General features: G+C 41.1%; 2 protein-coding genes across 2 annotated transcripts; one reads left to right on the forward strand and one right to left on the reverse strand.

Annotated features, from left to right (window-relative positions):
* Positions 1-319: 319 nt before the first annotated feature.
* rasl11a (RAS-like, family 11, member A) lies at positions 320-3,141 on the reverse strand (the record flags this gene model as incomplete). Its single annotated transcript, XM_080838312.1, has 4 exons — positions 2,771-3,141; positions 1,960-2,016; positions 1,745-1,827; positions 320-790 (listed from the first exon to the last, which is right to left on the reverse strand). The coding sequence occupies exons 1-4, from the start codon at positions 2,919-2,921 to the stop codon at positions 320-322; spliced, it is 762 nt and encodes a 253-aa protein (XP_080694438.1). The 5' UTR covers positions 2,922-3,141.
* Positions 3,142-3,834: 693 nt separating this feature from the next.
* Positions 3,835-21,354, forward strand: usp12b (ubiquitin specific peptidase 12b). The gene is made up of 9 exons (XM_080838311.1): positions 3,835-3,968; positions 8,206-8,286; positions 9,329-9,542; positions 9,778-10,037; positions 10,192-10,268; positions 10,435-10,518; positions 14,862-15,059; positions 15,311-15,389; positions 18,175-21,354. Exons 1-9 carry the CDS (start codon positions 3,921-3,923, stop codon positions 18,274-18,276), a joined length of 1,143 nt encoding a protein of 380 aa, XP_080694437.1. The 5' UTR covers positions 3,835-3,920; the 3' UTR covers positions 18,277-21,354.
* The last annotated feature ends 3,366 nt before the right edge of the window (positions 21,355-24,720 follow it).

Below are 24,720 nucleotides of genomic sequence, written 5' to 3' on the forward strand. Positions count from 1 at the left end.
TTGCAACAGATTTGTCATGAATGGTAAGATGGAAACGTTTTCACCAATAACTAGTACCCCACCCTGCCACACTCTCTCTCAGAAATGACCTCATTGAATTATTACATTACTGGAATGTGATATGATACGTAGATCATGCTTACAAAAATGAATACAAAAATATTAACAAAATGTTAGAGAAACCAAAATAATTCTTGACCAGTCAATCCCACTTGTTATGTCTAAAAAAAGGTCCTTATTTGTATTGCAATGACAATAACGGCTGAGCTATATTCTGATGATGGAAAATTTTCCAAGTCTTTAAGGTGCACTATTTTTTTTATAGTGTAGTGGCTGACTTCACCTTGGATGACAGAACTTGCCGGAACCTCCTCTTAAGCTCTTGCATGTTAGGAGACTTGGGCCTGGCCAGGTGAAGCCCCCCTCTTCTCTTCTCTCCATTACTACCTCCAAGGGCGCGGATGACGTCCTGGCACAAGTGCAGAAATGCAGAGTGGACGCCTTCGTGGTTCTCTCGTGCTGAGGTCTCAAAGTATGTCCCACCCAGCTCAGCAGCGAGTGCCTCCCCCTCATGAGTGGGCACCTGGCGGGCCCGCAGGAGGTCACTCTTATTGCCCACCAGGATCACAGGGATGTTCCCACTGGGGTGGATGCGACGGACATGCTGGTAGAGTGGCTGTATAGTGCGGTAGCTACTAAGGTCTGTGATGGAGAACGCTAGAACATAGCCATCAGCCCAGTAGATGGAGCGATTAATCTGTTCCTGGCAGTACAGACCTTCTGCCTCGTCCTTTTTTACAGCAGGTGTGTAAGAGAGAGATAGCGCCAGAAAGAGAGGGAGAGAGAGAGAGAGAGAGGGAGAGAGAGAGTGAGATAATTGATGTTATAGTTAGAGATTATACAGCCCCAACCAAAGAAAGCTTACAGCCCCGATGTATGTCTGATCAGTTACGAGGGTTGTGCAAGGCTGTTCCTCTCATTTAATTCCACAGTACACAAATGCCATTATGATTCAGGAGCAACATTGTTAACTGTGTAAAATTATGTTCATGAAATGGCTTTACCCTAAATGTTGACTATTAAGAGAATTGAAGAGGTTCAAATAAACAGTTTTTTTTTACAAACGTGTTGTCAAAGCAGTTACCATAATTAGAGATTAATGCTACAACGCAAAGCATTTTTGTTCTCTTTACAGGCTTTTCGACACAACCTGTTATGCTCAACGGCGAAGCCACGAAAACCGTTGAGAGTTTCATATATTTAGGCATTGTCCCATGCTGTAACTTGACCCTCTTCAAGAATGCTGAGCATATTCTTAGGAATTGTACACAGTCTTCATATTCTTACAAGATATACTTTCAGAGAGAGAGAGAGAGAGAGAGAGAGATTCTCTCATGAACAAAACAATGCTTTAAAGCTACAAGTTCGTGGTCTATGATTTTATCTTGTGCTGCAGGAATTACTGCAATGTGGGAATGAAAATAAAGTTGACCAGGTTTCTATTGTCTCTACTATTTTGTACGGTTATGAAAATAAGGGAGACTTTGCTGTTTCTGTTGTGCTAGTCAAAGCACTGAATTGATATGAGCCAAACTTAAATGGTGAAATCCCTGAGGTTCATGCCTATTGATTAAACTAACATAATAACAATAGGCCCAGTCTAACATGAGAGACTTCAACAGAAAAAATACCCAGGAGCAAACCCATAAATGACATAAAACATCTGGATAATGTAGGCTCTCACCTGGAGAGATACACATGGATTGTCTTGCACTTGTAGAGACACCTGCTCCCCATCCAAGGTGATTTTTCGTGAATAGAGGGCTCCTGGGATAAAACTTGGAGTTAACATCAGTTGAGACACTAAAAATAATCCTTGAAATGAATAATAGTGAATACATTAAAGAGTGAAATAAGAAGTAAAGTTTTAAAATGCATTTAGAGTGAAATGCACCTTACCTGTGTTTGCCTCATAATCTCCGATGAACCGTTTGGTTAGAAATCTTACAATTAAAGCTGTAGTTTAGAGAAAAGAAAGCACGCCAGTAAGAACCTGTAAAACATATTTTTTTTTCTTGCGTAGCAACTGCCTTACAAAGATAATTTATGAAAACTATCCTCTGTCTGTGGTGTGTTTAAATACACACCAGACACACAGAGAAAGAGAGAGAGTGTGGATGTGTGTGTGTGTGTGTGTGTGAGTGTGTGTGTGTGTGTGTGTGTGGGTGTGTGTGTGTGTGTGTGTGTGTGTGTGAGAGAGAGAGAGAGAGAGAGAGAGAGAGAGAGAGAGAGAGAGAGAGTTAGAGAGAGGTTCCAGACTTATCCAATAGGCAGGAGGACCGGCTTGTTTCTGGGAATGTGCAAATATCGCCCTCTGGTGAGATTGCTTATCCAGATCCACAATTTTAATGTATTTATACAATGGACAAATATTAAGCATATGTATTTATTTTTGCAAAAGAAAGATAAGAATTAATATTTGTTTACCTGAATAAACATACGACTTGTATGTATTATATTAATGTTATATATAATATTGAATACGAAAATTACCTAATTTATTTTATTTTCAAATATCCTACATTTTCAACTAACAGCTTTAAAGTGAGAAAGCTATAACCAGGCCTTAAACAGACACTGATGTGATCTGAGTTACACTGACATTAGCTATGCCAATTCAGAAATATTTGCACCAGCGGAAAGATAAGAAATATATTTACAAATTGGAAATGATCACGAAAAGTTTCTTCAAATAATATGATAGGTTTACCTGTTTTTCCCACATTACTTGCGCCAAGCACGACAATCTTGACGTTTTTGTTAGGATCACAGTCCAGAACGGGATACTCCGGTATTGGAACTAGCAGAAAGTTGCTAGAACCACTGCTCATTGTTCTAGTATTGTCTACAGGAAGGCGCATTTAGCATATGTAAACCTTTTTACTGTCGTAACTGAATTTCTCTTCCAAAAATTCCGTTAAGTTGAAATTCCGGAGGTCCTCTCTGTCGCACTCATCACAGTGTTCCGAAAACGGGCTTCTCCGTTGCAGCCTAGCCTTCTTCAGAACTACTTACCACTAAAAATACGCTTCCTTGGGAACTCGCCTCAGTTCGATCGTAGACTAGGCTGTATTTCCTCCATTACTTTTACATAATATGTCTCGGCAGATTTGCGGCTGTTGATGAATCCTACTGAATAAAGGAGACTATGCATCTTACAACTAATACTTAGTCAGTAGCTACTTATAAACTTAGTCAGGGAGAGAAGCGCCCGAGATAGGATGGGGGCGTGAACTTAGCAGGAGATACGGCTGACGACTCCGTCCCAGACGATGCTACATAGTGACAAGTCACCCAAGTGTAGGTCCATCGGGTTGACCTGTTTATGGTAACCTAAACGTCGGATAGCCTATCTTTAGGTGTCTGCATCATTTCCACAGAACATTTTTATATGATAGAGGCAACGTTTCAGGGCATACCACTGTTTTTGTTCTGTGAGTAATGATGTGGGTTTAGTTTTAGCTTATACCTTTATGTTTTCTGCGATTACGCTACATCTTCTTAATGCACTGACAACAATTTATAGAGACTTTTGGTTCCAATACAAACCTAGTAGGCTATAGGGCACATATGTCCATAGACATGTATAAGTAGACATCTATACATGTCTATGCATATGTCAAGTTTAGATACGTTGCGCATGCTCCACTCGATTTAACGGAAATGGCCGAGCGCGACGAGAGAACGGCCTATGGGAAACCTAGCTAACTAGCTAGCTATGTTGCTTCGGAATCAAGCTCAGCAGCGACACTCCCTCATTTCGTTTTCGGTCTGGACGTGCGTAAGGTTTCCGAGGAACTTCAGCCGTAGCGGCTGTCACTGTTTTAAATTGGGGTTCGGTCCAATATGGCGGAAGACGGATGGAAATACTGATGACAGTCCGAAAGATCGCCTCGATTTGTACGATGGTAAGTTGTGGTTTCATTTTTAATGTGCGCTGTTTTGCAATTGCTAGCTTGCAAGCTAGGCAGGGTAATGTTGGTTTAACCCTTCAGCAGGTACCATCCCACCGGTATGTTTAAAATGTTGTAGAACTAAAGTTCTAACGAATATCAGGGTCCATCGAATACAACATGGCATTTATACAATCTCACATTGTAGTGCATGAACGCATTATTTCATTAGAATGTTCAAAACTTCCCGGCTGAAGGGGTGGCGTCCGGTCCACTGCGCTCATGGTAAAGTTGCAGCTAACGTTAGCTACCTGGACTGCCTAACATCTAAACATAAAGATGCATGGTATTGTTGTATAGAAAGTTTAAGAATGTTTTCCCCGTGTTCCATATGATGTTGCTCGATTTTAAATGTAACTTGCCATACATAAGTTAGGGTACTGACTTTAAAGATGTAACGTTAAGTAAAGTTATTTGCAAAGTACAAGACAACCAACCAGTGATATTTATGTTAACTTTATAGGCGGATCAAAGTAAGCGAGCTGGCTAGCTAGCTACCTAAGCATCTACATTATTCTGATAGAACTGTCCTAGCTAGCAATATATTACTTTGCAACAGGGAGTAATACGCTGTCCCCAGTTGGAACACACTGACACTTAGCTAGCTAACGTTATTGCCACCATTATTAATTAGGAGAAGTTAGCTACTTACTAAAATGCCCCGATTATTGTGACTACCTTCTCCTACTAGCAACCTTCACTGTTAGCTACCTAGCTGGCTAACTCCTACCTTTCCATCATGTGACATTAAGATTAATGTTAACATGTGAGCGAACTTTCGGCGAAATTATGTTCATCCTATGTATACGTTACCGCGCATCCGTAACGTTAAAGTTGTTTTTTGAAAGGTTAAGTTAAAAAAAAATGTTTTGATATTTTTAGCATAAGGCTAGTCACTCAGCTAACCATAGCTAACATCACGTAGTCTAGCATATATTAGTAGCCGGCTAGCCAGACATCCAAACGCTAGCGAGATGCCGCTGCGCGATTTTAGCTCCGGTCTCGCTTGATTTAAATTAGTTAAAGTGCAAGGACCAGATGTGATGTGGTGCTTTCCCACGTAGCAACCATGTTTATAAAATATGACTTAATTACTTCACCCTTGGCATCATTTAACCTTAAGATAAATCCGAGTTACGCTGACCTCAGCGTCTTGTTAGAAGACACAAGCTTTTCACTCATGTGACCTAGCTAGCTTGCTAACGCATAATGTTTACAAATGTTGTGTGTGTACACCAGCCTTGTTTCTATGCGCCTAACATAACATTATAATGCAATGCATCAATACATGCAACAGTGAGTACGTTATTGCTTTAAATCAGCGTTAACCATTGCGTGAGTTGGCTACGTAGCTAGTCAGCCATCCATACCAATCATACGTTTATGCACCAGAAATGGACAGACAAAATGTTGGCTATTTTTCAGACAACAAAATATTTTGTCAGTTGTCACCACGTGAACTGTGAGATGTCTTTAACACGTAACATTAACGTGTAAACAAGTTATTGAAATTTCGAAACCACCACTCTCGCGTTTTTGTTTATTTTGTTTAGGAAGACACTTTTTGGCTTGATTGTAAGCAAGTTAACTCCACGAATGCACAGCCCCACCTCACATGATTTTCTGTGCCATCTAACAGCCGAAGGAATCACGCTTCCAATTTTACATGGGCACTCCTCATATCAACAACACCGACCGACCTCCTTAGGTCGCCTTTCGAAAATGGGTTTGGCTCTCACATGTGGGCTACTGTTATATTGATTGTGAAGGGTAACACACTTATTTACTTGTACTGAAGTACTTGTGTATTTCCATTTTACTACTATTTTAATTTTTTACTCCACTACATTTAAGTTTTTTTCCCCATGGCAGTGGGCCTCACAAACAATCCCCCTGCATCACATTGACTGACCCCCCCCCCCCCCCCCCCTTTGTGCTTGTCAGTCATATTATGTAGCACCATGGTGCCAGTGCAACACCAACTTATTGTCACTGCTCATTCATATTTTTAAAGGTTATTTAAACTTGCAGGATAATCAGAAGAACAGAAACTGTAGTGAAAAATGAGATATGGGTTAGGCTTTTATTATAGTCTATTAGACAGCTGTCACCACCATAGTTGTTCTTTTTATGCTTTCTATAGTCTGCTTGGAGTCTGCTTTCTAGGGGGCGTTCTTAAACGCTTAATGTGTAAAGGCTTAACATGGCTTAAGCCATAGAAGCCTTTCCCATAATGGGCATCAATGGAGAGGATCACATCCATACCCATAGGATTTCAATGTATGTGTTTATGACAAGACATGAGCAAAAAATATGTGTGGTCATCATTGATTGCTGTGTGGGAACATTAAGCCATGGTCAGCCTTTCCATGTTTAGAATGTCTCCTTTCTAGGTGCCCTTGTAGCATAGTGGCCACGTGCACGGTTGCAGGAAATTGGACGGTACCTGGACATCCACACATACAGCCGCGGAAAAAATTAAGAGACCACTTCAAAATTATCAGTTTCTCTGGTTTTACTATTTATTGGTATGTGTTAAAGTAAAATGTACATTTTTGTTTTATTCTATAACCTACTGGCAACATTCCTACCAAATTTCAAATAAAAATATTGTCATTTAGATCATTTATTTGCAGAAAAATGACAATTGGTCAAAATAGCAAAAAAGATGAAGTGTCTTCAGATCTCGAATAATGCAAAGAAAACAAGCTCATATTCATTTTTAAACTACACAATACTACTAATGCTTTAACTTAGGAAGAGTTCAGAAATCAATATTTGGTGGAATAACCTTGATTTAAAATCACAACTTTCATGTGTCTTGGCATGCTCTCCACCAGTCTTTCACATTGCCGTTGGGTGACTTTATGCTACTCCTGGCGCAAGAATTCAAGCAGCTCGGCTTCTTTTCATGGCTTGTGACCATCCATCTTCCTCTTGATCACATTTCAGAGTTTTTTTTATGGGATTCAGGTCTTGAAATTGGGCTGGCCATGACAGGGTCCTGATCTGGTGATACTCCATCCACACCTTTACTGGCCTGGCTGTGTGACATGGAGCATTGCCCTGCTGGAAAAAACACTTCTCAGAGTTGGGGAACATTGTCAGAGCAAAAGGAAGCAAGTTTTTCTTCCGGGACAACGTTGTACTTTGCCTGGCTGAGGTTTGTAAAAGACCATAAGGATTGAAAAAGTGGACTGGAGGTTCTTCTAAGTTCGTCTTCTCTGATGAGTCCGATTTCACAGTAGGTGCAAGACTCTCTGGCTTGTAGGCCTCTCCAGGTCTCCGTCTAACCATCAGACGACCATGTGTTGGGCAAAGCTGAAAATTGGACTCATCAGAGAAGACGAACTAGAAGACCCTCCAGTCCGCTTTTTTCAATCCTTATGGTCTTTTACAAACCTCAGCCAGGCAAAGTACAACGTTGTCCCGGAAGAAAAACTTGCTTCCTTTTGCTCTGACAATGTTCCCCAACTCTGAGAAGTGTTTTTTCCAGCAGGGCAATGCTCCATGCCACACAGCCAGGCCAGTAAAGGTGTGGATGGAGTACCACCAGATCAGGACCCTGTCATGGCCAGCCCAATTTCGAGACCTGAATCCCATAAAAAACCTCTGAAATGTGATCAAGAGGAAGATAGATGGTCACAAGCCATGAAAAGAAGCCGAGCTGCATGAATTCTTGCGCCAGGAGTAGCATAAAGTCACCCAACGGCAATGTGAAAGACTGGTGGAGAGCATGCCAAGACACATGAAAGTTGTGATTTTAAATCAAGGTTATTCCACCAAATATTGATTTCTGAACTCTTCCTAAGTTAAAGCATTAGTATTGTGTAGTTTAAAAATGAATATGAGCTTGTTTTCTTTGCATTATTCGAGATCTGAAGACACTGCATCTTTTTTGCTATTTTGACCAATTGTCATTTTTCTGCAAATAAATGATCTAAATGACAATATTTTTATTTGAAATTTGGTAGGAATGTTGCCAGTAGGTTATAGAATAAAACAAAAATGTACATTTTACTTTAACACATACCAATAAATAGTAAAACCAGAGAAACTGATAATTTTGAAGTGGTCTCTTAATTTTTTCCGCGGCTGTATACACCCGTGTCATACTGGCGGAGGTACATGTAGTGTAACACTGGCCTTAGTGGGATTGTCTGATTTGAAATGTATGTCTTTTCCTCCATAGGGCGCCAATGCCTCTGCTTTGGAGAAGGAGATTGGACCGGAACAGTTTCCCGTCAATGAACACTACTTCGGGCTGGTCAATGTAAGTCTGGAGATTTGTTCCTCCTTTTGTACTGAGCCATCATTGATCTGAGTTAAAGATGCTAAACATGGCAAATTTATAACTGGTCTGCCCTGTATTATGAAGAACCAATCACATTTTTGGAAACGGCATAACTGACGTTTCGCCTCCCCTTCAGGTTCTGTTTATTTCCACTGTTGCAGTAGTAATAGCTGAAATTTGTTGCATGCACAGTGAGACAGTCAACATGAAGAGTAGGCTACATTCTTATTTGATCAGTTTGGGAAACACAGATTCATGTGATTTACTTTTAATGTCTGTTTGACCATCCTATGAGGAGTTATGAATCTCCCCCCATTGAGATGATCTTGTTTGCCTGAAAAAGCTGCCAAAGGCATTGCCAAGATGGCTGCCAAGTGGTGGGACTTGCCTTTAAGCTCTTTGTTGATACTAAATTGGCTTGGGGTCCTTGTGTGTTGTTGTATTTTGTCTTTGAGTCTCGGATAGACAAACTATTGTAGTTAATTCTAATTAATAACAAATAAATATCTTTAGGAAGTGTGGTGCCTTCACATTGTTTGGACCGATGTTGAGAAGTAAAATAGTCATTGTACAACCAATGATATTGGTATCATCATTATTATTATTATTATTATTATTGTATTTTGCATTTTCAGCTTTTGGAAACATTATCTGTCTGTGTGGTAAGGCATGGTAAAGGCAAAAATCCAAAGGATATCACTTACAGCAAGATAAAGAGTGTGCTGCTGAACCCCCAAAATAATGTATTTCTATCATCTCCCATTAATCATCTGACGACCCCTCATATTTATCTGGTGTCCCTGTATAAGAATGTATAAAAAGTATTTCTGACTAACCCCACCTCTAGCATCTACAGTGACATGCTGGTTACACACTGCCTAGTAATTAGAATATCAAACTTTACATTTAACCCGTTTAATGTTTTAGCTCTTGATGTTTTGTGGAAGGGCCAACAGGAGTGAATACTGATCTTTTTATCAGTCATGAACTTGAATGATTGATTTCTTTCCTTTCCCACCAGTTTGGGAACACCTGCTACTGTAATTCAGTACTACAGGCCTTGTACTTCTGCCGGCCTTTTCGGGAGAAAGTCCTGGCCTACAAGGTCCAGCCGCGCAAGAAGGAAAGCTTGCTTACGTGCCTGTCTGACCTCTTCAACAGTATCGCCACCCAGAAAAAAAAGGTGGGAGTCATCCCGCCTAAGAAGTTCATCTCAAGACTGAGGAAGGAAAACGGTGAGTAGAAGCAGACCTTCAGCACTTGATGGAGGAGAGAACTTGTGTAGGGGGCAGAAGCAGCTAATCTGTCACATTGCAGGTTGTTGCAGAAGTTTATACCAACCATTAATCACAGTTTTAAAAAAAAAATGTGGAAGTTAAGAGTATAATTATACACGGTTGTTCATTTGGCAAATGTTCTTTCTCTCTCTCTCTTTACCCTTTCCTGTCTATAATTCCTTTATTCTTCTAGAACTATTCGACAACTACATGCAGCAGGACGCTCATGAGTTTCTCAACTACTTGCTCAATACCATTGCTGACCTCCTGCAGGAGGAGAAGAGCCAGGAGCGGCAGCAGAATGGTAAAGTGGTGCAGAATGGAGGAGGAGGTGGAGGAAGCAGCAGCAGCACAGGAGAGGGCGATGCAGAGGAGAAGACTCAGCAGACCTGGGTCCATGAGATCTTCCAGGGCACACTGACCAATGAGACTCGCTGCCTCAACTGTGAAGCAGTAAGTACACTGAAGATCTCTTAGGTTCCAGTGTGTAGCAGTTAGTACACTAAAGAACTCTTAGGTTCGACTGTGTAGCGCTTGTCAGTCCCAGGAACTACTTCTGGAGACTCTTCTAAGAGGTTGTTAGAGATCCTCTGTCTTCTTTCCCCAGGTGAGCAGTAAAGATGAGGACTTTCTCGACTTGTCGGTGGATGTTGAGCAGAATACGTCCATCACCCATTGTCTCAGGTGAGATGGGAGATGAGACTCACTCCCCAAACCTATAGGCTTTTTAGATAATGTTCTCACTTGATACATGGAGCAGAGAGTGAGCTAATTTTGCTCGCTAGCCAACAGCTTGCCAGACTTGCATACATTTACAATTAAATACAAAATTGTGTTTGTGTTTGTCCAGGGGCTTCAGCAACACAGAGACCTTATGTAGTGAGTATAAGTACTACTGTGAGCAGTGTCGGAGCAAACAGGAGGCACAGAAAAGGTACGTTTAGCTTTAGCGTTTGCTTTTTCTATTGGAGAGCTTTCCATTTGCATGAAATGATAGCTAGTTATCTAGCTGGTATTATATTCTTCTATATCTATCTATAAATCCAGTGTGGGTGTCAGTCTGTCTAGGGCGTATCTCACTGACGGTAGTTACGTTAGTTATGAGATTTCGCATGTAGCTTACGCATGTCATGAACCTGTGCATCCGTGATTTTGAAGATTTTTGAAATCATAGTTCGCAAGATATTTGTATTTTACCGTTTGCCATGCATTGGGTTCCAACACGTTTCCCGTAGCACCGAAATGACGTCACAAATGACGTCACAAGCAATATTAGCAGTATTAAAACTATCCTGCCTTCACTCAAAATTCAGAATAGCGTTGGATACGATAAGGAGATCCGCATTCAAGTTCTTCTTGGTGAACAGATACAGACTTTTGCTCAGGTAATCTTAAGACAGTGATTGATTTTATCTATTTGTTTATATAAGCTTCTTTATATTAAGTTTCAAAGTAATGTCTAGAGTTGTACAGTCATCTAACAGACAGGGAATAGTAATCCAAACGCAAACGATAAAATAGAAATATCTCGCCAACTATGAATTCAGAGAGAGAGTTGTATAGACTAAAATTCATGCGTTTTGCATATGCCATGAATAAGTGCTGTAATCACAGTTACATTTCAACCATGCTTATGAAATGAGTTTGCCAAGTTGTAAGTCAAATAAGTGCAGAAATGTACCGTAAAAATACGCTATACTATAAACAATATGAATATTTTGATAATCCTCGGAGGCTTTCAGATTGTCCATGGCTTTCCCGTCTGTTGCTATGGAGTCCACGAAATACGCGCAAATCTCGCTGTAAGTTATGTTGGGCCCACGTCGTCATGTTATCCTCCCAGTCCTGCACTGAATTCGGGTGGGGGATAGTAACGCCATCTCCAGTCAGAGTATTTAAACTGTGTTCCCATTGTAAGGACATAATTAGACCACGATCTGTCTGAGAATGGGTTGTCAAAGCTAGCATCATCGAAGTCATACAGTAGCCTACAGTACAGTAGGCTACATACATTCAATAAAATGAACCTACATTTTAGTCCAACTGCATTTGCACGCTCAACCCCTACTGTACTGTAGGCTACATACATTCAATAAAATGAACCTACATTTGAGTCCAACTGCATGACCATTCTTACCCTACACTTACCCTTACAATAAAGAAGTGATCCTATTTCAACCATAACTTCATTTTAAATAATTTCTTTCTTTATGACATACTTTGACATCTATATTCAACTGCATCCACTACATAATCTCAAACTTTATTTGTTGGTATATCTCCAAAAAGGCTATACAACATTAAAACATTTCTTAATGAAAAGGAAACATGCATCACAATAATACTTCAGTGTAACCTGTACCTATGTGGAGTGCAAATATGTCTTGCTATTACACTACCCAACAGCTACACCTACGTCTGCTAACACTACAGAATGCATAATTCCTACGGGCACTGCACTAGTTGTAAATAAATCACACCTCATTTGTGTGTCCACCTTCATTCTGAAGTTCTGAAGTTGTAATGGGAGAATGTGCAGAACTAGAAGTGTGATTGGAGCGTGTAGGGAGAATGTGCAGAACTAGAAGTGTGATGGGAGCGTGTAGAGAGAAAGTGCAGAACAACAGGTGTGATGGGAGAATGTGCAGAACTAGAAGTGTGATGGGAGCGTGTAGGGAGAATGTGCAGAACTACAGGTGTGATGGGAGAATGTGCAGAACTAGAAGTGTGATGGGAGCGTGTAGGGAGAAAGTGCAGAACAACAGGTGTGATGGGAGAATGTGCAGAACTAGAAGTGTGATGGGAGCGTGTAGGGAGAATGTGCAGAACTACAGGTGTGATGGGAGAATGTGCAGAACTACAGGTGTGATGGGAGCGTGTAGGGAGAATGTGCAGAACTACAGGTGTGATGGGAGAATGTGCAGAACTAGAAGTGTGATGGGAGCGTGTAGGGAGAATGTGCAGAACTACAGGTGTGATGGGAGAATGTGCAGAACTAGAAGTGTGATGGGAGCGTGTAGGGAGAATGTGCAGAACTACAGGTGTGATGGGAGAATGTGCAGAACTAGAAGTGTGATGGGAGCAGGGTGGGAAATGTACATACATTTTGTGGGGCCATTTTTGCCCCCACTTATTGAAATGCAGGGGCATTTAACAAAACATTGGGTGCACTTTTAGAAACTCTTGTAATAACATTTCACTTTTGTTCAAAATAATAAACACACTAGTTTAGGCTTACAGTATATTGTCAATGAGCAATTGTCATCAAATGGCAATAATAAGACTATAATGCAGTAGCCTACAAATCTAAAGATTTTTTTTGAACAAAAACCAAACAGAAAACATATGATTGTTTAATCATATTCAATTGTATTCTTATTTCTTTGTGGTTATTTATTGTAATTATTACATTATTTTAAACAACTATTAACAATCGTTTTTTTCTTTCTTTTTTCATAATAATAATCTATTATATTTATGGATTTTGTGTTCCCTTTAATCATGTTGTACCTACTATAGGAGGCCTACAGGAAATACAGAAAGGACTAATTAGCTAGCTTTCCAGCAAGCTTTTGTAGCTAACACACTATCAGAGCTATCTAACGTTAGCTAACTAACATTAAACTAGCTAAACCAAACTTAATCATTTCTAAAAGGATTATTACTAGTTATCATTCACCATAGGCGATGGCTTGTTGCTTGGCGCCTGGTGACAAAAGGCCATGTATTTCTGTATGTTTTTGCTCCCCTTGATGAAGTCAGCAGAAGAATTTGCCTGTGCTGGAGGCACTTGGGCAACTCTTTGTCCACAACCCCGACATGCCTTGAAAAAAATTCGTCGTCGTCTTCATCCTCCACCCCAAGCCAATCTAGCTTCCATTTTTGATGGTAGCTGGGTGTGTGAATTTTATTTTTTAGACAGTGAGAGACGGTGACAGAGACTGGGTTTGCTGATCCTCATTTATCCTAGCTAACGCATTTACAGGTCTGATTGAGAAGCGCTCCAAATATTTTTTTGTTAGAACGTTCGTACGCAACTATCAGTTAAAGGTGCATTAAGGATTAATAGCTATTCGCTAAAGGTATGCTAGCAGCTAAAACTAACGAAATCTCTTGAAATGTGCTGACTTTGACATTATGACAAACTAGTTACTCAACGACTGTCCTTACACAGTCAAACATCAATCAAGTGCAACACAAGACTAAGCAAGACGGCAAATAAGCTACTTACTAGATCGGCAGAAGGTAATCAAAGTCAGGTCGGCGGGCTGCGGCAGGCAAAACTACAGAACACAGTTATATGCCTATCGACCCTGCTATCCCATTGGCACGGACGCAATTCTTCATATTAAAAGTCATTGTAGTGCCCCAATTTTTTTTAAGCTGTTATTTTAAGGTTAAACTGCTTATCCTAACCCTAATCCTGAAGCATAATTGTTGCATATTGCACCTTTAAGGCACCTTTATTGCAACTGGACCGGGTCATATAGGCTACGATGTTTTTGACAAGTTCATTAAATTATTATGACCGAAAATTATGGGGGCATTTTTTGCCCCTCTCCTAGTTATTTTTGGGGCAAAATAATATTTCCTAGGGGCAGTTTTGCCCTTGGCCCTTGTGTATTTCCGACGCTGGATGGGAGCGTGTAGGGAGAAAGTGCAGAACTACAGGTGTGATGGGAGAATGTGCAGAACTAGAAGTGTGATGGGAGCGTGTAGGGAGAATGTGCAGAACTACTGGTGTGCAAAAGAAGGCTGTTATTTTTCGGATGTTTCTTTTGCCTTTATTTATGGAAAGCACACCAAATTGCGTCTGTGTATGAAGTGTTCTAGAAATCAGCATGCCTTGCATAAAACCCATCAATTGGGCACAGTTGAATACACAGTGAAATGGCATTTGGTCAGTCGGAATAATGGTTGATAAAAAACTAAAGGTTAATGTTTAGGTTAGGGTAAAGATTAATAGTAGTCAGGTAAAGTGTATCAAAAGTGAACAACACAGCTGGCTGAATACTGTTCAGTTTGGATGCTTAGTAGCTGCCTTTGAATATTCCTGAACTTAGTTCAGTCTGAAAATAATACTGAACAGCTCTGATCTCTTCAGTCAGACAAATTCGACAACTGAGCCTGACCGTGTCCTTGTCATGACCTCTGTTCAACTTCAACAACAAAAAAAGGAAGGGGAATCTGGCATCCTCCCAGGTTGGTGTGGGCAGATCACATGACGTGACATGACGTGACTGACCACATTATCTGTCCTGTCCCGCTGGCTCCCAGGATGCGTGTGAAGAAGCTGCCCATGATCCTGGCCCTACACCTGAAGCGCTTTAAATACATGGATCAGCTGCACCGCTACACCAAGCTGTCCTACCGCGTGGTCTTCCCCTTGGAGCTGCGGCTCTTCAACACCTCCGGAGACGCCACCAACCCGGATCGAATGTATGACCTGGTGGCTGTGGTGGTCCATTGTGGCAGGTAGGCTTGGTCAGGTCCTCCATTTTTACACCAGACAAAGCCTCCCCATTCCCCTTTCTGGACTAAATGTTGTGGAGCATCTCTGTACCAGTTAAACTTAGAAATATGACTAAGGAATATGTTTTATTCCTTAGGTGAAAGTTGTTAGGCCTAACAAAATGAGAGATAATTCATACCAACTGCCTTGAGCTCCTGTGGAATGGAACGAGCCAACACGCCTTGTTCATGAAATCTGTGTTGTTTTTTTCCAGTGGTCCAAACCGTGGTCATTACATCACCATTGTGAAGAGTCATGGCTTCTGGCTTCTATTCGATGATGATATAGTAGAGGTAAGAGTGATTGAATGAAGTTATTTATACATTAGACCATGAAGTACACTTGGCAAGACTGATGAAATGTTGTTGTAGCTCCCAAAGCTGAAACCTAATTGCTCTTTGTATGGAGTCTGTTGCCGTCAGTGTCCAGCATGCCAGGATCTTTGAGTTATGAGGAGTCAGTAGTTGGTTGAAAGGCCTTTTTCATCTGAAAGGACTTGTTAACCAAAAATAGTAGAGGCGGCATGTATATGCATTCTTCATGCACAAATAGCTTGCACGTCAGCTTCATAGCAAACACTATTGGCTGTCATGGTCCACATCTCTCTGGCCTGTGACTCTAGAGGCAAAGAGGAAATATTTTCAAGAGGAAAAGGAGATGAAGGGCCAGCATTGTACTAATGGGAAGAAGTGCCAACTGCACACACACACAGACATATACACATACACAGACATATACACATACACAGACATATACACATACACAGACATATACCAGACCTGCCAACATGTACGCATTTTGCGTACCTGGCACGCATTTTGACATCAAAGTACGCTGGTACGAGTTGATGGTCTAAAAGTACGCAAAACCTAAAAAATATATATCTTTTTTTTTTAAGAACGCATAACGCTCAATAATGCATTGCCGGTTTTCAATGGGTTCAAACTTCACAGTCTGTCTCGAGTCACCAATGAGTACATAGGCAGCTGCAGCAGAGCAAGAAGCAGAAGAGGAGTTTGACCAATCACAGACCCCCTGCCGTTACTATCCCCTGTATGACCATCGAAATCAGAGAATACTAGGTTACTCTGCGGTCAGAGGAATCAACCGCTGTTTAGGTGTCAGTTAGCGATTTTTCATTCATGAATACTTACCTAACTCTCCCTTCCCGACCACATCTGGCCAATTCTTCAAGTGAGGACATTTAAAAAAATCACTTAAAGGTAAACTAACGAGTAATGTAGAGATAAGACGTTAAAAATGTATTTAATTTTAGCCCAACGATGTTAACCATGTGGTTTTCGTGTTCGCCATCGATTTAAAATGGCAAATACATCTAAGTGTCTTGGCTGTGTTATAAATGGTTTGACTTTACGCTTTTGGGGTTTTTTCAAACTACTTATTTTAGACAAACTCTTGTAGTATGTTACCATGGCAGAACCACCGGATAAAATAAAAAGATCGCAAAAAATAATTGATAGTTACCGGGAGAGATGGCCATGCCTCCGTTCTTTTAGACATCCCCACCATGCTTTCTGCACAGTGTGCAATGTCATTATTGACATCAGTCACCAAGGAGCAACAGGTAACGAACACAGTGAGATGCATATTATCAGAAAATCATAGGCCTATCTGTCAAGTTCATGCTAGAGGTCCGCGGCAGCCTTCCACGTACAGTGTCCACACATGCTTACGCACAGCTGTTGTCATGTCACAGTGTAAAAGGCTATATGTTTCTAATAATAATACAAATAATAGGCTAATGATAATAGCAGACATCCAAAGTCTCCCGGAAGTTCCGGGAGTCTCCCGCATATTGATAACCACTCCCTGATGCCCTCAAATGACTTAAAATCTCCCGGAATCTAGAGCGAGCGACGTGCTCCAAACCGTGTTAGCATCTGTGTAGCGCGCGCACGACAGAGAGGGAGAGGGACCTGGAGACTGTGCGTGTGTGAGGCAGTGTGCGTGTGTGCCTCAGGAGCATCCTGATTGGCCTGTTTCGGTAAGTAGAATGATATTATGCTTTTATAACTTTTAGGGACCACAACAGTAGTACGTAGGCCTAGGGGGGGAATACCTCCCTGAAATGACTTTTTGCAGGTTGGGATGTCTGTAATAGCCTAAAAAACTCTTCCACTGACTAGAATTTAATTAAATAATAAAGAAGCAAACACAGCGCCATCATTTGGTCTTAGCAGTTGTCTAGTCCTGGTATCACATGTAATTGGGCTTGCATTCAAACATCCGACGTGGGGAGAAAAAAGAATGATGAATCATGACACTTGATAGGTATGAGGTAGGGAAAAAATACAACATGACCATTGTGTGAGAAGTTCCTAAGGAGCCTAGAGTGAAATAACATCCCAGGCTACAAATTGTTGTCACAGTTATCACAGTTATCACTTATAACTGTTATCACAGTCTTTTTATTTTATTTCATTAGGCCTTCTAAAGTGGTTCAGAACTGCATTATGTATTAGCTCAGAATGTCGTCGATTGGTTCAATAATGCAACAACAGCATTATAACTAATAAAATGAAGGCCACACAATCTTGCCGCGCCCCGCACCGCGCCCCGCACCGCGCCGCACCGGGGTGGTACTCAAACACATTTTCCAATGTTGGCAGGTCTGCATATACACATACACAGACTCACACACAGACGCACACGCATACACAGACGCACACGCATACACAGACGCACATGCAAACACAGACGCACACGCATACACCAATGTACACACATACACAGACGCATACACATACATACACATACACAGTTGCACACACACACAGACACACGCGCACACACACACACACACACACACACACACAAGATAGTGTGAAAGGTGGTAGGGAGGAAGAAGAAGAAGAGATGGAGGTCCTGAGTGTTTCTATAACATGAGGTGGTCACTACACAACACATGACCGATGACACATGACATGACACAAAACAGGCACAATCTCCTGCTGGTGTCAAATGTGGAAATAAGATCTGGTGTAAGTCTGGTGTTTGCTGAACTGGTGCCATTTTCTGAATGCCTCTGACAAATTCAATTCATGTCCCCTGATATAGAAAATTGACGCTCAGGCGATCGAGGAGTTCTACGGCCTGACTTCAGATATTTCCAAGAACTCTGAGTCAGGGTACATCCTCTTCTACCAGTCCAGAGACTGAACCAGTGGACTGCTCTGTCCAAAGGGACGCTCTACTTCAGAGGAGAAGGTCAGGCTCCTCCACCAAGCCCCTGTTTCTCCTCCAAGTGCTTGAGCAGGGGGCTGTCTGTCTGTCGGGAGGCTGCCGGATCCTCCCACAGAAGCAGACGCAGACGCCAGAGCACCGATGACGTGACCCTGCTGCACCTCCTGTCCCCCCAGTTTTAGCTAGACAGGAGGAGGCGCTCACCTCCCACCTCGGGCAACTGCTACCACCTCCACATCACCTCACCAAATCACCTCCATCTCCTTGCTTTTTGCACCCTTCAAATGGTCTGTTTCAGTTTGGGTTTGTAGGTTTGATCCCTGAAGGCTCCCAGTCTCCCAGTCACTTTGCAGAAGACGAGGGACAGCGGAGGAGAGATGATAGGAGAACTATGAATGTGTATGTCTGTGAGCGTATGTGAGGGAGAGGGGTGGCGAGGAGAGAACTAACCCTTTTGTGAATGTGTATGTCTGTGAGAGGGGGAGAGGGGTGGTGAGGAGAGAACTAACCCTTTTGTGAATGTGTATGTCTGTGAGAGGGAGGTGGAGAGGGGTGGTGAGGAGAGAACTAACCCTTTTGTGAATGTGTATGTCTGTGAGCGTATGAGAGGGAGAGGGGTGGTGAGGAGAGAACTAACCCTTTTGTGAATGTGTATGTCTGTGAGGGTGAGAGGGGTGGTGAGGAGGCAAGGCATGCTCTTTGGCTCGGCATGATGGCCGTGTTTAGCTGCACACAGTGTAGTGTGAGTCACCAGGATCTCAGCTCTGGTGTAGGGTGGGTGTGAGTGCATGGACGACACTAAAGCCTCTGAAACCGCTTATTTATTCTTCATTTGTATCTATGTGTCATATGTTGAGCCATGCTCATTTTTGAAGGGGTGTTTTAAAGCGTCTCTACCATGGTATATAATAATATATAGTAATCTGCATCCTAACATTCTGCACTGCAAATTTAACCAGGGTGGTTGAGCTTTTATCTTTCACAAATAATAAGGATGTTATGTATGGTGTGTTCCATTCCCCTCTTATTTTCTTTTTTTTTAATGCATTTGCAATCACATACAATTGAAACTGCAGAGAAAGCGTGTGTGTGTGTGTGTGTGTGTGTGTGTGTGTTGAGTGAATAAGGGTGATGGGGAATTTGTGTGATAGCAGTGGTGTAAGATGACTTACAAAAGAGGAGTGGCCTACATATGGGGATTTCAGGTGTTTGTTTTTTTTTAGTTTAAAAGTGACTTGTGTGGGGAAGAGGTGGGGTGGGGCTTGATTTTAAGTGCTGCTCTTACACAGTTTCTGTTTAGACTGTACTGTAAAAATATTGATTTGTGATTGATTGGTGAAGATTACGTTCAAAGTTTTAAGTGCATGATCATGTCCAAACGATCAGATCTCCAGAGGTGAAGCTGTCTTGCTGCTGCAGAAGCACTCCGCTGTAGGTCTTAGTGCTAACCCAGTATTCTCTGTGCACCCCGCCTCCTTAAGAAGAGCCAAGAGTACTGCCTCAGTATTAACTATTGAATGTCAAATATTTTGCTACCCTGATTGAATGAGTCTGAGGTCGTAGTCTCATAATTTAATGTCAGCAGTGCTTTGCAGGGATTTTTATTGCAAAGTACATCAATGTAGAGAAATGACTGTCTTCAAATTCCCACTGTTAATCCAATGAATGAATGAAAACAATTCCTTATTCTACAGTAGAGGCTTCTGTTGTTATTCCATAAAAAGAATGTATATGTATGAATGGATGCTGGTGAGTTCTGTAATAACTTGTTTCTGCGGGTGATTTGGCTGTTCAGGAGAGATGAGCGGTTTGGCCTGATGGTAGCTACCACATAGCCATGCCCTCTCGCTGCCAGCTCTTTTCTTCCTGCACCATGTTGTTACCTGTTTTAAATGTGCTTTGACCTAGCAGTAGGACTGAGGTTGAGTATGGGGCCTGGCTGGCTTTGGGTGTTGCCCCTTCTGATCGCTGGACTGTGGAGGGTCATGCAGATTAAGGCTGCTGGGAGGGTTTTTGTCTCGACGTCTCGTCGTGTCCGGCTCCAGGGTTTGCAGTGTAAAACTCAATCCTGAACCGGACCTCTTCTGTTGTGCAGAGGTTTCCAAGCCAACGTGTTGCCCTGTGCTTTAATGTGAGTTAACCTCCAGGTGAATGATTATGAGTGGTATGAGTGAATCCATGCCAAAGAGAATCACCCTCAGTAGCAAACACTGGCAATGTTTTAGTCATGGCTACACAAAGACAGCCTCACTTGTATTTCTAGTCAACACACCAATATTCACGTTTTTATTTTTATTTTAAAAAAAATTTTAGGGTAGCTAGCAGCTGAATAATAAACAAGTTTCTATCGTGACATAGATTCCTTAACCAAACTGCATAATAAATACACTGGCTTTTCTGTTTTAATCATGTAGGCTTACCTTTTTAATTTTATCTAAGTTTTACCAGAATTTCCTTTTATTGGGCAGGGTTCAAAGAAAGCTGATGACTGGACTAAGCAACCAAGGATCATGTGTTGAGACAAATAAGGACTGCTTTTGTTTAAAATATTATTAACTTAGATGTTCACTTAATGATATGTATATATTTTTTTACTGATTTGTCTATTACCCTGATGTAGGCCACATACCTTTTATAGGGAAAGAATGATGCAAACGTTTTGATGCAGAGATATTGGGGATCATCATAATCAGAGATCTGGTTAATTGCTTGAGCAGTTGTGAAATATAAAAAGATAAGTAACACATGGAAAACAAGTAATAGTCAAGCAGCCAGTCATGTACTTAAAGAAGTAGAGCTCTGTGAAAAACATTTTCACATGTTGTCTGTTCCTTCATATTACAGAAATTGTGAAATAATTGATTCCAGACATACATATTTAAAAGTGCACTTTTTATAAAGATGTACTTGTTGGAAATGGAATACTAGAACTTTCTTCCATTTTTGTTCCATGTTTTGCATTTTAGTTTTCATTTTGTGGGTAGGTTGGGAAAAGGATGATGTGGTTGAGGACAGGATTTCACTTCCCTGCCTCCTAATAAAGCAGTACCACAAGCACGTTTGGAATGGTTTTGGTGTGGTTCCTTCCTCAGTCTTCATAGCCGTCGGCGTCTTTGAGCTCTAATTCCTGGGTTGTGCTTATCCTTCGCTCTTGTCCAGAGTTGCAGGATGTCAAAAGTAAATACAGAATATGCTATCTATGAGTGTAAACTAATTTAACATACAAATATTCACTTGGACTATGTATACTGCAAGTGATGAATCTTTCACACTATTAACGAAGAATTGCATTTCAGTAAAGATGCTTATATATGTATCTGTGTGCATAGTTACATACACAAGTGTGTAAAAAGGATCAAATACAATACTACTGTTCAACATAATCATATACCCAGACACAATCTCCATTTTGAGCATCTAAACTTTAAAAATGAAAAACACTGCATTTGTATATTGATGGTTTAAGAGATGTTTTCATAACATTTGACACGTCTGTTTAAGATAGACAAACAGTCTGTCTTTGATAAATACCACCCCCTTGTGTATTTTGAATGTTGGTACTTTAATGGTCCGGCACCCACTAGCAGGTTATCTCAAGTAGTTCTAGTGCGCTCGCTGCCCTTTGAGACAGCAGGTAGAGAGCTGGTCCTGAATCAGACATTGGGGCCAAAGAGTTTTTCTCCTTTTTTGTTGTCCTTCCATTTTCAACATCCGTCCGATGTCATCAGCTCTTCTCCCAATGAGACGGGTTGGAGAGGAGGGCTTCTTCTTGTGATGTCATCAGCCCTTCTCCCAATGAGACGGGTTGGAGAGGAGGGCTTCTTGTGATGTCATCAGCTCTTCTCCCAATGAGACGGGTTGGAGAGAAGGGCTTCTTGTGATGTCATCAGCTCTTCTCCCAATGAGACGGGTTGGAGAGGAGGGCTTCTTGTGATGTCATTAGCTCTTCTCCCAATGAGACGGGTTGGAGAGGAGGGTTTCTTGTGATGTCATCAGCTCTTCTCCCAATGAGACGGGTAGGAGAGGAGGGCTTCTTGTGATGTCATCAGCTCTTCTCCCAATGATATGGGTTGGAGAGGAGCCGTGGGAGAGGGGGGCTTCTTCTTGTGATGGTCATCTGCATCAACAAACACACAGACATGATTTCAAGATATTCATAACAATGACACACCCATAACAAGTGCTGGAACAGTTAGTAATAATAAGTGCTGGAACAGTTTCAAACTCATTTCATTTATTTAAAATAAGTAGGTATTACTATTTCCCCTTATTTTTGTGCCATATATAAATATCTGCTTGTGTATAAAATAGGAAAGGATGCAATGGATCAGGTATCGGCCTGACAGCCTGTCAGAGTGACGCACTGCCTAATGAACGCTGTTTACCTTGCTGACGGCACTTGTGAGTTCTGTCAGCTGGCAACAGGCAGGGTGCCAGGAAACAAACGTATGTGTATCAAGCTATTTACAGCCAGGTACACTACAGCAGCAATCACAAAGTCTGGTTTGCCAGAGCAACTAAGGGCTGCGAGGCCTCGAGGGACACTGCATTTTATCACATGTTTTAAAAAGATTAGTATTTCTGACCAGTTGAGGTAGTGCTACAGTGCGCATCTTAGAAGCCTGCTCATGTCTGTGACAAAGACAGGCATCGTTTGCTGTTAAATGTAAGAATAGGTTCCAAAAGCCTGTGATCTGAGCGATATGATCTCAATGCTATGTATCATTATGCATTATGTACAGGGACTGGATGCGGATGCATAGGGAGAAAGAATTCATTCAACCAAAGGGCACGGAATGAAAGGTTTGCATGTTGGGAGAATTAGAAGTGGAGAGTTTGACAGATGATTTGACAGCTCTATACATTTCTCAGGGGCTGTCACTCGACTCGGACTTTGTCACTCGAATGACAAAATCAGGTTTTCTAATCATGGTCAGTGATGCCAGAAGAGAAAAAGGCAATTCAGTCTACCTAAGAAAGTCCAAAATAGCACCTCAAACTATATAAGCCAGCTAATATAAGCAAGAGAACGCTACCTACAGAATATGAATGTGTTTGCTATTACAATAATAATATATTTTCCAAAAATATGACTGTTCGAAGTTTTCTGATGTTTATTAGCAAGTTGCTTTTTCATTTATGATCAGGTCATGATCACCTTGGAAGGCCAAAATCTTGTGAATGTCACGTTTAATACATGGACAGTTCAGAGAGATTCTAGTGGCAGCTATGTAGAAGCCCTACATTTGTGTGTATCAGTGATAATAAGAATAAAGCTTTGTGAACTGTTCAGGCTTACATAGTATATGGGGTAAATACTGTGCATGGCAAACAATACATACAAGATAATACTCAAGGCTATCATTACTGCTAGTAAGCATAATCAGTGAGCAGCACATTATTCATACCAAGGGGAAATCATTTTAACCCTGGCATCAGTTTCACACAGTACACAGGTGACCAGACCTAATAACATAGTGAATCTGAAGCTGTCCCATGGAGAGGCTGTTAACTTCATATTCATCCTATTGTATCAAAACAGTCTACAAAGTATGATAAAGACGGCAGAGGGCAATCAGCTATATGTATGTATGTAAGCGTAAAGGCTTTCCTGGCTGAAAAGTTGTGTTTCTAAACGTTAGCACATTTGTGTTTCTTAAAAATACATGCCCAGTTATGTGTCGAAAAATGATCTGGTCTAAACTTCATGTGGCCTTAACTTCATACCTCCCAAAAAAATTCAGTATAAAAATATGGCAGCATAAACCTGCTGCACCAGAAAAACCTATGCCTCTGCACCATCCATCAACCACTTCTGGTACGGTCACTTCTAGTACGGTCACTTCTAGTATGGTCACTTCTAGTACGATCACTTCTAGTACGGTCACCTCTAGTACGATCACTTCCAGCCAGCTGTCTGCACGATACTATGGGTCCCATTCATCAAACACAAACAGAGGAACGGATTCATTCAGAATTAAAAAAAAACCTCAAACCTCTCCATTTTCAGAATGAGAAAATAATGTGTGTTTGGATCGTTCAAGTGTGTAATCTATTGTAGTGGATCACCCCAAAAAATGAATGATGAACATTTTAAAATGAGCATATATTATTATAATGAGCATATTTTTTATCTTCTAAAAAAAAAAAACTTCAAGTGATCAAGATGTATTGATTGACTTTAGTGAGGCTTTTGTTTAACTACTTATTCTTTTGCACTTATGCAAAATTCCAAAGCAAGTATGATAAGTGAGTAATGCTTATCTCAGTCAAATTGAATAAACATTCTGTGCCCTCCTAACTTTACTGGAAGGTTCAATCAAATGATTATACTACTGTACCAACTACACAAGACAATAATATTAAACTACTCAATAAAATGTATCTCTGCTTTAGAATCTGTATTTCTTACCTTTATCT

This window comes from Sprattus sprattus (genome assembly GCF_963457725.1).
Source record: "Sprattus sprattus genome assembly, chromosome: 5".
In the NCBI taxonomy this organism is placed as follows: domain Eukaryota; kingdom Metazoa; phylum Chordata; class Actinopteri; order Clupeiformes; family Clupeidae; genus Sprattus; species Sprattus sprattus.